This window comes from Nerophis lumbriciformis, linkage group LG03 (genome assembly GCF_033978685.3).
Source record: "Nerophis lumbriciformis linkage group LG03, RoL_Nlum_v2.1, whole genome shotgun sequence".
NCBI classification, from domain to species: Eukaryota; Metazoa; Chordata; class Actinopteri; order Syngnathiformes; family Syngnathidae; genus Nerophis; species Nerophis lumbriciformis.
The window spans coordinates 2,212,501-2,226,416 of NC_084550.2; the positions used below are offsets into that span (position 1 = coordinate 2,212,501).

Below are 13,916 nucleotides of genomic sequence, written 5' to 3' on the forward strand. Positions count from 1 at the left end.
AATATGTGTGTTTGTCATATGAGAAAAGACAAAAATGGCATAAAAAACACACACAAAAAATAAATTATAATATACGGTTCAATCTAAGGTTGACCGAGACATTTAAGTGTTGAAAGTTAAAACTTATTTGTAACACTTTTTATAGTGGGACCCTTTTGGATCCCTGAGGATTTTAGTGGGGTTTTTTTTAAACTGTCATTGCTCATAAAATAATAATGAATCAAAATCAATGTTGTTATGAATTATTGACATATTTAAGACTCCAATTACTTCCAAATATTTCATATTTTGTGTTTTTGCCATTTAAAATCAAGGTTTTCTTTCACAAAAATGGCATTAAACATTAAAAAAAAAATACAAATATATATATATATATATATATTTCTTTTTTTTTTTTTTTTGACAGATAGACCTGAAGTTGATCTAGAGATTTAAGTATTGGAAGTAAAAAAAAAAAATTAATAGATGACAGATTTTTAACACTTTTATGAGTGTGGTCCTTTATGATCCCTGAGAATTTTTATGGGATGGTTTTTTTTTAACTGCCATTGCTCAAAAGATAATAATGAATCAAAATCAATGTTGTTATGAATGATTGACATATTCAAGGATCCAAATACTTCACATCAAATATTCTACTTTGAAATATTTTTTGGGGGGTAAACATTTAAGTGTTGAAAGTTAAAACTTATTTGTAACACTTTTAATAGTGGGACCCTTTTGGATCCCTGAGGATTTTAGTGGGGGTTTTTTTAAACTGTCATTGCTCATAAAATAATAATGAATCAAAATCAATGTTGTTTATTATTGACATATTTAAGACTCCAATTACTTCCAAATATTTAATATTTTGTGTTTTTGCCATTTAAAATCAAGGTTTTCTTTCACAAAAATGGCATTAAACATTAAAAAAAAATACAAATATATATATATATATTTGTATTTTTTTTTTTATGTTTAAGCCATTTTTGTGAAAGAAAACCTTGATTTATATATATATATATATATATATATTTGTATTTTTTTTTTATGTTTAAGCCATTTTTGTGAAAGAAAACCTTGGGACCCTTTTGGATCCCTGAGGATTTTAGTGGGTTTTTTTTAAACTGTCATTGCTCATAAAATAATAATGAATCAAAATCAATGTTGTTATGAATTATTGACATATTTAAGACTCCAATTACTTCCAAATATTGCATATTTTGTGTTTTTTCCATTGAAAATTAAGGTTGTCTTTAACAAAAAAGGGCATTCATTATCTAAAAATTATTTATTTTTTTACCCCAGAGTTGCAAGTAAAAAAAATATAAATATTACATATTACATTTTAAAAGTTTGGACACCCGTGCTGCGGAAGAGAAGCATAAAGACGATGACCATGAATTGAAAATGTAGCTTTTTAACTCCTCAGCATGAAAATACAAGGACGTTATACCTTTACTGGCCACAGGAGGCGCTAGTGGACCAGTCACAAGCACATTGTCTCATTCCTATTTTGGTGTTTTGCAGGCAAATTAATCCTTTTTATTATTTTTTTTTGCTTACGTTGACGCCAAAGTCGACGGACGTGGAGCTCCAGATGGCGCCGATGCTGGCGGCCGCCAACATGGCCTCCACTGCATGGACGCCGTTGGGCAGGTAGCCTACAGAGGGACACACATTTATACATTTACAGGTAAAAGCCAGTAAATGAGAATATTTTGAAAAACTTGATTTATTTCAGTAATTGCATTCAAAAGGTGTAACTTGTACATTATATTTATTCATTGCACACAGACTGATGCATTCAAATGTTTATTTCATTTAATGTTGATGATTTGAAGTGGCAACAAATGAAAATCCAAAATTCCGTGTGTCACAAAATTAGAATATTACTTAAGGCTAATACAAAAAAGGGATTTTTAGAAATGTTGGCCAACTGAAAAGTATGAAAATGAAAAATATGAGCATGTACAATACTCAATACTTGGTTGGAGCTCCTTTTGCCTCAATTACTGCGTTAATGCGGCGTGGCATGGAGTCGATGAGTTTCTGGCACTGCTCAGGTGTTATGAGAGCCCAGGTTGCTCTGATAGTGGCCTTCAACTCTTCTGCGTTTTTGGCTCTGGCATTCTGCATCTTCCTTTTCACAATACCCCACAGATTTTCTATGGGGCTAAGGTCAGGGGAGTTGGCGGGCCAATTTAGAACAGAAATACCATGGTCCGTAAACCAGGCACGGGTAGATTTTGCGCTGTGTGCAGGCGCCAAGTCCTGTTGGAACTTGAAATCTCCATCTCCATAGAGCAGGTCAGCAGCAGGAAGCATGAAGTGCTCTAAAACTTGCTGGTAGACGGCTGCGTTGACCCTGGATCTCAGGAAACAGAGTGGACCGACACCAGCAGATGACATGGCACCCCAAACCATCACCCAACCATGCAAATTTTGCATTTCCTTTGGAAATCGAGGTCCCAGAGTCTGGAGGAAGACAGGAGAGGCACAGGATCCACGTTGCCTGAAGTCTAGTGTAAAGTTTCCACCATCAGTGATGGTTTGGGGTGCCATGTCATCTGCTGGTGTCGGTCCACTCTGTTTCCTGAGATCCAGGGTCAACGCAGCCGTCTACCAGCAAGTTTTAGAGCACTTCATGCTTCCTGCTGCTGACCTGCTCTATGGAGATGGAGATTTCAAGTTCCAACAGGACTTGGCGCCTGCACACAGCGCAAAATCTACCCGTGCCTGGTTTACGGACCATGGTATTTCTGTTCTAAATTGGCCCGCCAACTCCCCTGACCTTAGCCCCATAGAAAATCTGTGGGGTATTGTGAAAAGGAAGATGCAGAATGCCAGACCCAAAAACGCAGAAGAGTTGAAGGCCACTATCAGAGCAACCTGGGCTCTCATAACACCTGAGCAGTGCCAGAAACTCATCGACTCCATGCCACGCCGCATTAACGCAGTAATTGAGGCAAAAGGAGCTCCAACCAAGTATTGAGTATTGTACATGCTCATATTTTTCATTTTCATACTTTTCAGTTGGCCAACATTTCTAAAAATCCCTTTTTTGTATTAGCCTTAAGTAATATTCTAATTTTGTGACACACGGAATTTTGGATTTTCATTTGTTGCCACTTCAAATCATCAAAATTAAATGAAATAAACATTTGAATGCATCAGTCTGTGTGCAATGAATAAATATAATGTACAAGTTACACCTTTTGAATGCAATTACTGAAATAAATCAAGTTTTTCAAAATATTCTAATTTACTGGCTTTTACCTGTATAGGGTTTTTGAAGGGCCAGAGGTATGCTATTGAGCGATGTTAGAGCAAAATACTTCATCATCCATTTAGTGTTTGTTATCTTCAAAAAACCAGCACACGTTGGACACATGCGGGGGCTGCAGCCTAAGCAGAGAGCCCCGGACTTCCCTCTCCCCAGCCACTTGGCCCGAGGCGTTCCCAGGCCCCTTCAACGCCCAAGCAGCCTCAGGGACCCTTCCAGAGGGTATGGATCTGGTCCACAGTTCTAAGACCACACTGCTCCTCCTGAATCCAAGGTTGGACCCTACGTTTAAGTCCGTGTGCAATGTTTGGAGTGTGTTGGACTCATTTTTAACCTCAACAATTCGTCACTGGCTACAATCTCACATATTTACCGTATTTTCCGCACCATAAGGCGCCCTGGGTTATAAGCCGCGCCTTCAATGAACGGCATATTTCAAAACTTTGTCCACCTATAAGCCGCCCCGTGTTGTAAGCCGCATCTAACTGCGCTAAAGGAATGTCAAAAAAACAGTCAGATAGGTCAGTCGAACTTTAATAATATATTAAAAACCAGCGTGATGTGGGCGCGCATGGAGTCGTATATCAACATGGACGGAGCTGCGTGAAAAAAGCCACCCGGCCTCTTCGCGTAAACTTCCCTTAACCACTCGCTCATCTTTTCTTCATCCATCCATCCCTTCGAGTTAGCTTTTATGATGACGCCGGCTGGAAAGGTCTCTTTTGGCAAGGTCTTCCTTTTGAATATCACCATGGGTGGAAGTTTCTGGCCATTAGCATGGCAAGCTAGAACCACAGTGAAGGATGACTTCTCATTCCCTGTGGTGCGAATATTCACCGTACGTGCTCCCGTTGTATCCACAGTGCGGTTCACAGGAATATCAAAAGTCAGTGGAACCTCGTCCATGTTGATAATGTTCTCTGGCCGGATCTTTTTTTCAGCTATCTTGTTTTTACAATATGCACGGAAAGTAGCCAGCTTTTCTTGAAAGTCTTTAGGCAGTTGCTGTGAAATAGTAGTCCGTGTGCGGATGGAGAGATTGCGTCTTTTCATGAACCGGATCCCTGTCGCTTAGTAGGAGCCATTTTGTGGTCTTTACAGATGTAAACACACAAAGGAAATGAAACGTAATATCCGCGCGCTTCTTCTTCTTCTACGCGGGCGGGTGGTTGCTTACAGTAGAAGAAGAAGCGCTTCCTGTTCTATGGGGGCGGGTGCTTACCTTGGCGGTTGCTTGCGTAGAAGAAGAAGCACTTCCTCTTCTACGGGGAAAAAAGATGGCGGCTGTTTACCGTAGTTGCGAGACCGAAACTTTATGAAAATGAATCTTAATATTAATCCATATATAAAGCGCACCGGGTTATAAGGCGCACTGTCAGCTTTTGAGAAAATTTGTGGTTTTTAGGTGCGCCTTATAGTGCGGAAAATACGGCATGTCAAACGTTCATTTATACGTATTTGTCCCTTCTTGTTTGACTAAATGTAAATCTAGGTGAGTGAGGAAGGAGCTTTGTGACTTTGTGACCAGACAACAAATTCAACTTTGATTAGTTGGTACACGATGATGCAAGAGTGTGTACTCTGATATATTCAGCATTTAAAGACATATTTCATAGCTTAGGTACTTCCAAGCCAAGATACATGTAGTTAGAGTCGTTAATATGTGTGTGTGTGTGTGTGTGTGTGTGTGTGTGTGTGTGTGTGTGTGTGTGTGTGTGTGTGTGTGTGTGTGTGTGTGTGTGTGTGTGTGTGTGTGTGTGTGTGTGTGTGTGTGTGTGTCATAAAGCAGAGTTGACCTCATCAGCTGAGTGCTGGTCCGTCATCAATAGTAGCCAACATGGACTAGAATGTTCCTCGCACACACGCTGACTGACATCCTTTGCTCTTCTACATTTCTGCCTTCACTTTGCTACGTTTGCATTTTGTACGTTTACATTTCTGTGTTCAATTTGAACATTTACTTATGCACATTTCTATGTTTACATTTGGAGGTTTCATTTCAATGTTTTGCATTGCGACGTTTACATTTCTAAATGAACCTTTCTACATAACTTTACATTTCTTCATTTTTACATTTACTTATCTGCATTAACATTTTTGCAATAACATTTCTACATTTACTTTTCGACGTTAAAATTTCGACATTTAGTTTTCGACGTTTACACTTCTATGTTTACATTTTGACGTTAAATTTATACTTATACATTTCTACGTTTACAATTCTACGTTTACAATTCTACGTTTACATTTCTATGTTTACTTTCAATTCGACAGTAACATTTCTCTTTACATTTCTACATTTACATTACTAATTTACATTTCTACCTTTACATTTCTATGTTTACATGTCTACGTTTACATCTCGACATTTACATTTCAGCGTGAAATTTGTACTTATACATTTTTATGTTTACATGTCTACGTTTACATTTCTATGTATACATTTCTACATTTATATTTCTATGTTTACAGTTCTACATTTACATTTCTATGTTTACTTACAGTTCTACATTTACATTTTTATGTTTGCTTACATTTCGACAACAACATTTCTATGTTTACATTTCAACATTTACATTACTAATTTACATTTCTACCTTTACATTACCACGTTTACATTACCACGTTTACATTTTTACCTTTATATTTCTATGGTCACATTTCGACCTTTACATGTCCACCTTTACACATTTCTACCTTTACATTTCTACCTTTACATGTCGACCTTTACATTTCGACGTTTACATTTTAACATTTACATGTCCACCTTTACACATTTCTACATTTACATTTCGACCTTTACACTTCTACCTTTACATGTCGACCTTTACATTTCGACGTTTACATTTTAACATTTACATGTCGACCTTTACATGTCGACCTTTACATGTCGACCTTTACATGTCAACCTTTTTACATTTCTACATTTACATTTCGACCTTTACACTTCTACCTTTACATGTCGACCTTTACATTTCGACGTTTACATTTCGACGTTTACATTTCACCGTTTACATTTCGACCTTTACACTTCTACCTTTACATTTCGACGTTTACATTTCAACGTGAAATTTGCACTCATACATTTTTATGTTTACATTTCTACGTTTACATTTGTATGTATACATTTCTACATTTATATTTCTATGTTTACAGTTCTACATTTACATTTCTATGTTTACTTACAGTTCTACATTTAATTTGTTATGTTTGCTTACATTTCGACAACAACATTTCTATGTTTACAACATTTACATTACTAATTTACATTTCTACCTTTACATGTCAACCTTTACATTACCACGTTTACATTTTTACCTTTATATTTCAATGGTCACATGTTGACCTTTACATGTCCACCTTTACACATTTCTACATTTACATTTTGACCTTTACACTTCTACCTTTACATGTCGGCGTTTACATGTCGGCGTTTACATTTCGACCTTTACATGTCGACCTTTACATGTCAACCTTTTTACATTTCTACATTTACATTTTGACCTTTACACTTCTACCTTTACATTTCAACGTTTACATGTCGACCTTTTTACATTTCTACCTTTACATGTCGACCTTTACATTTCGACGTTTACATTTCGACCTTTACATGTCGACCTTTACATGTCAACCTTTTTACATTTCTACATTTACATTTTGACCTTTACACTTCTACCTTTACATATCAACGTTTACATGTCGGTGTTTACATTTCAACGTTTACATGTCGACCTTTTTACATTTCTACCTTTACATGTCGACCTTTACATTTCGACGTTTACATGTCGACCTTTACATTTCGACGTTTACATTTCGACCTTTACATGTCGACCTTTACATGTCGACCTTTTTACATTTCTACATTTACATTTTGACCTTTACACTTCTACCTTTACATATCAACGTTTACATGTCGGTGTTTACATTTTAGCATTTACATGTCGACCTTTACATGTCGACCTTTACACTTCTACCTTTACATTTCGACGTTGACATTTCAACGTTGACATTTCAACGTTTACATTTCGACCTTTACATGTCAACCTTTTTACATTTCTACATTTGCATTTTGACCTTTACACTTCTACCTTTACATATCAACGTTTACATGTCGGTGTTTACATTTCAACGTTTACATGTCGACCTTTTTACATTTCTACATTTACATTTCGACCTTTACACTTCTACCTTTACATTTCTACATTTACATTTCGACCTTTACACTTCTACCTTTACATTTCTACATTTACATTTCGACCTTTACACTTCTACCTTTACATTTCGACGTTGACATTTCAACGTTTACATTTTGACCTTTACATGTCGACCTTTTTACATTTCTACATTTACATTTTGACCTTTACACTTCTACCTTTACATGTCGACCTTTACATTTCGACGTTTACATTTCGACCTTTACATGTTGACCTTTACATGTCGACCTTTTTACATTTCTACATTTAAATTTTGACCTTTACACTTCTACCTTTACATTTCGACGTTTACATTTCGACCTTTACATGTCAACTTTTTACATTTCTACCTTTACATTTTGACCTTTACACTTCTACCTTTACATATCAACGTTCACATGTCAGCGTTTACATGTCGGTGTTTACATTTCAATGTTTACATGTCGACCTTTACATGTCGACCTTTTTACATTTCCACATTTACATTTCGACCTTTACACTTCTACCTTTACATGTCTGCGTTTACATGTCGCGTTTACATGTCGGCGTTTACATTTCAGTGTTTACATTTCAACGTTTACATGTCAACCTTTACATTTCGACCTTTTTACATTTCCACATTTACATTTCGACCTTTACACTTCTACCTTTACATTTTGACGTTTACATTTCGATGTTTACATGTCGGCGTTTACATGTCGCATTTACATGTCGGCGTTTACATTACGGCGTTTACATTTTAACACTTATATTTACATTTTGACGTATTCACGTATTTACACTTCTAACTTTACACTTCTAAGTTGACACTTCTACCTTTACATGTCGACGTTTACATTTCGACATTTACACTACGACCTTTACATGTCGACCTTTACATTTTTATCTTTAAACTTTGACGTTTACATGTCGACGTTTACATTTTGGCGTTTACATTTTAACATTTATATTTCTACCTTTACATTTCTATTTTTACATGTCGATCTTTACACTTCTACCTTTACACTTCTACCTTTACATTTCGACGTTTACATTTTTACCTTTACATTTCGACATTCGCAATTCGACGTTCACATTTTGACGTTCACATTTCGACGTTCACATTTTGACCTTTACACTTCTACCTTTACATTTCGACGTTTACATTTCGACCTTTACATGTCGACCTTTACATGTCGACCTTTACATGTCGACCTTTACATGTCGACCTTTTTAAAGTTCTACATTTACATTTCGACCTTTACACTTCTACCTTTACATTTCGACGTTGACATTTCAACGTTTACATTTTGACTTTTACATGTCAACCTTTTTACATTTCTACATTTACATTTTGACCTTTACACTTCTACCTTTACATATCAACGTTTACATGTCGGTGTTTACATTTCAACGTTTACATGTCGACCTTTACATGTCGACCTTTTTACATTTCTACATTTACATGTCGACCTTTACATGTCAACCTTTTTACATTTCTACATTTACATTTCGACCTTTACACTTCTACCTTTACATGTCGACCTTTACATTTCGACGTTTACATTTCGACGTTTACATTTCACCGTTTACATTTCGACCTTTACACTTCTACCTTTACATTTCGACGTTTACATTTCAACGTGAAATTTGCACTCATACATTTTTATGTTTACATTTCTACGTTTACATTTGTATGTATACATTTCTACATTTATATTTCTATGTTTACAGTTCTACATTTACATTTCTATGTTTACTTACAGTTCTACATTTAATTTGTTATGTTTGCTTACATTTCGACAACAACATTTCTATGTTTACAACATTTACATTACTAATTTACATTTCTACCTTTACATGTCAACCTTTACATTACCACGTTTACATTTTTACCTTTATATTTCAATGGTCACATGTTGACCTTTACATGTCCACCTTTACACATTTCTACATTTACATTTTGACCTTTACACTTCTACCTTTACATGTCGGCGTTTACATGTCGGCGTTTACATTTCGACCTTTACATGTCGACCTTTACATGTCAACCTTTTTACATTTCTACATTTACATTTTGACCTTTACACTTCTACCTTTACATTTCAACGTTTACATGTCGACCTTTTTACATTTCTACCTTTACATGTCGACCTTTACATTTCGACGTTTACATTTCGACCTTTACATGTCGACCTTTACATGTCAACCTTTTTACATTTCTACATTTACATTTTGACCTTTACACTTCTACCTTTACATATCAACGTTTACATGTCGGTGTTTACATTTCAACGTTTACATGTCGACCTTTTTACATTTCTACCTTTACATGTCGACCTTTACATTTCGACGTTTACATGTCGACCTTTACATTTCGACGTTTACATTTCGACCTTTACATGTCGACCTTTACATGTCGACCTTTTTACATTTCTACATTTACATTTTGACCTTTACACTTCTACCTTTACATATCAACGTTTACATGTCGGTGTTTACATTTTAGCATTTACATGTCGACCTTTACATGTCGACCTTTACACTTCTACCTTTACATTTCGACGTTGACATTTCAACGTTGACATTTCAACGTTTACATTTCGACCTTTACATGTCAACCTTTTTACATTTCTACATTTGCATTTTGACCTTTACACTTCTACCTTTACATATCAACGTTTACATGTCGGTGTTTACATTTCAACGTTTACATGTCGACCTTTTTACATTTCTACATTTACATTTCGACCTTTACACTTCTACCTTTACATTTCTACATTTACATTTCGACCTTTACACTTCTACCTTTACATTTCTACATTTACATTTCGACCTTTACACTTCTACCTTTACATTTCGACGTTGACATTTCAACGTTTACATTTTGACCTTTACATGTCGACCTTTTTACATTTCTACATTTACATTTTGACCTTTACACTTCTACCTTTACATGTCGACCTTTACATTTCGACGTTTACATTTCGACCTTTACATGTTGACCTTTACATGTCGACCTTTTTACATTTCTACATTTAAATTTTGACCTTTACACTTCTACCTTTACATTTCGACGTTTACATTTCGACCTTTACATGTCAACTTTTTACATTTCTACCTTTACATTTTGACCTTTACACTTCTACCTTTACATATCAACGTTCACATGTCAGCGTTTACATGTCGGTGTTTACATTTCAATGTTTACATGTCGACCTTTACATGTCGACCTTTTTACATTTCCACATTTACATTTCGACCTTTACACTTCTACCTTTACATGTCTGCGTTTACATGTCGCGTTTACATGTCGGCGTTTACATTTCAGTGTTTACATTTCAACGTTTACATGTCAACCTTTACATTTCGACCTTTTTACATTTCCACATTTACATTTCGACCTTTACACTTCTACCTTTACATTTTGACGTTTACATTTCGATGTTTACATGTCGGCGTTTACATGTCGCATTTACATGTCGGCGTTTACATTACGGCGTTTACATTTTAACACTTATATTTACATTTTGACGTATTCACGTATTTACACTTCTAACTTTACACTTCTAAGTTGACACTTCTACCTTTACATGTCGACGTTTACATTTCGACATTTACACTACGACCTTTACATGTCGACCTTTACATTTTTATCTTTAAACTTTGACGTTTACATGTCGACGTTTACATTTTGGCGTTTACATTTTAACATTTATATTTCTACCTTTACATTTCTATTTTTACATGTCGATCTTTACACTTCTACCTTTACACTTCTACCTTTACATTTCGACGTTTACATTTTTACCTTTACATTTCGACATTCGCAATTCGACGTTCACATTTTGACGTTCACATTTCGACGTTCACATTTTGACCTTTACACTTCTACCTTTACATTTCGACGTTTACATTTCGACCTTTACATGTCGACCTTTACATGTCGACCTTTACATGTCGACCTTTACATGTCGACCTTTTTAAAGTTCTACATTTACATTTCGACCTTTACACTTCTACCTTTACATTTCGACGTTGACATTTCAACGTTTACATTTTGACTTTTACATGTCAACCTTTTTACATTTCTACATTTACATTTTGACCTTTACACTTCTACCTTTACATATCAACGTTTACATGTCGGTGTTTACATTTCAACGTTTACATGTCGACCTTTACATGTCGACCTTTTTACATTTCTACATTTACATTTCGACCTTTACACTTCTACCTTTACATTTCGACCTTTACATTTCGACCTTTACATGTCGACCTTTTTACATTTCTACATTTACATTTTGACCTTTACACTTCTACCTTTACATATCAACGTTTACATGTCGACGTTTACATGTCGGTGTTTACATTTTAGCATTTACATGTCGACCTTTACATGTCGACCTTTTTACATTTCTACATTTACATTTCAACCTTTACATGTCGACCTTTACATGTCAACCTTTACATATCAACCTTTTTACATTTCTACATTTACATTTTGACCTTTACACTTCTACCTTTACATTTAGACGTTTACATTTCGACCTTTACATGTCAACCTTTACATGTCAACCTTTTTACATTTCTACATTTACATTTTGACCTTTACACTTCTACCTTTAAATATCAATGTTTACATGTCGGTGTTTACATTGCAACGTTTACATTTCCATATTTACATTTCGACCTTTACACTTCTACATTTACATTTCGACGTTTACATTTCGACGTTTACATTTCGATGTTTACATGTCGGCGTTTACATGTCGGCGTTTACATTTCAGTGTTTACATTTCAACGTTTACACGTCGACCTTTACATTTCGACCTTTACATTTCGACCTTTACATTACGGCGTTTACATTTTAACATTTATATTTACATTTTGGCGTTTACATTTTAACATTTATATTTACATTTTGATGTTTACATTTTGACCTTTACATGTCGACATTTACATTTTTACCTTTACATTTTGACGTATTTACGTATTTACACTTCTAACTTTACACTTCTACCTTTACATTTCGACGTTTACATTACGACCTTTACATGTCGACCTTTACATTTTTATCTTTAAACTTTGACGTTTACATGTCGACGTTTACATTTTGGCGTTTACATTTTAACATTTATATTTCTACCTTTACATTTTGACCTTTACATATCAACGTTTACATGTCGGTGTTTACATTTCAACGTTTAAATGTCGACCTTTACATTTCGACCTTTACATTTCGACCTTTACATTTCGACCTTTACACTTTCGACGTTTACATTTCGATGTTTACATGTCGGCGTTTACATGTCGGCGTTTACATTTCAGTGTTTACATTTCAACATTTACATGTCGACCTTTACATTTCGACCTTTACATTTCGACCTTTACATTACGGCGTTTACATTTTAACATTTATATTTACATTTTGACGTTTACATTTTGACCTTTACATGTCGACATTTACATTTTTACCTTTACATTTTGACGTATTTACACTTCTAACTTGACACTTCTACCTTTACATTTCAACGTTTACATTTCGACATTTACATTACCACCTTTACATGTCGACCTTTACATTTTTATCTTTAAACTTTGACGTTTACATGTCGACGCTTACATTTTGGCGTTTATATTTTAACATTCACATTTCTACGTTTACATTTCTATTTTTACATGTCGATCTTTACACTTGTACATTTACACTTCTACCTTTACATTTCTACATTTACATTTCGACATTTACATATCTACCTTTACATTTCTACATACTTAACCCTTGCCTTTCCAGGCAGGCCAACTTCCATTTTGTTGTGTGAATTTGCAGCATTTAATTGATTGATTGTTTTTGATCTTGCCGCTTTTGTGTGATTGCAGCGTTGCGTGTTTGCCGAATGTGTGTGTGTGTGTGTGTATGTGTGTGTGTGTGTGTGTGTGTCATAGAAACGTTGTGTTTGTTCACCAGCAGGATGCAAGTCTTAGGGCAGCAGGATAAGGAGGAGATGTTTGCTTATCTGGACCTCCATGTCAACTTCTCCAACAACTCTCCACTGGTTAGCTTACACCTTTTCCTTGGAGGATCGCACCAGAAGAAGAAGAAGAAGAAGAAGTGCTGCCAGCCAGCGAGACTTACCCACGACTCGGTCTCCCGTCCGGACGCCCATCTTCCTCATGGCGGCGGCAAACAACGCCACGTCACGCCTCAGCTCCCCAAAGGTCACCTTCACGATGTCCTCGTTGGCCTCGGCTGGTAGAAACACACACGCCAGGTTAACTTTCAGTTTCCATACCCGGCGGGGAAAAAAAGCTTGAGAGCCTAGAAATAATATGCATCAATAAAGTACTTGATATCTTCCGACAGGAAAAGATATGATTGAACAATATATCATCATCTTCATAAGACATCTGCTTGACTTATGATTTCAAAGCAGTATTCATCAAATTGTACTCTAAAATTCTGCCAGTTTACACTT

The 13,916-nt window shown here is 35.5% G+C and overlaps 1 protein-coding gene across 1 annotated transcript in view; it reads right to left on the reverse strand.

The window, feature by feature from the left end:
* Window positions 1-13,916, reverse strand: part of aacs (acetoacetyl-CoA synthetase) — a 161,995-nt gene that overhangs the window by 90,710 nt on the left and 57,369 nt on the right. Inside the window, exons 4-5 of the mRNA XM_061931729.2 lie at window positions 13,577-13,690; window positions 1,546-1,643 (exon numbers count right to left, since the gene is read on the reverse strand). Coding sequence (XP_061787713.1) covers window positions 1,546-1,643; window positions 13,577-13,690 — 212 coding nt within the window. The remainder of the gene's footprint in view (window positions 1-1,545; window positions 1,644-13,576; window positions 13,691-13,916) is intronic.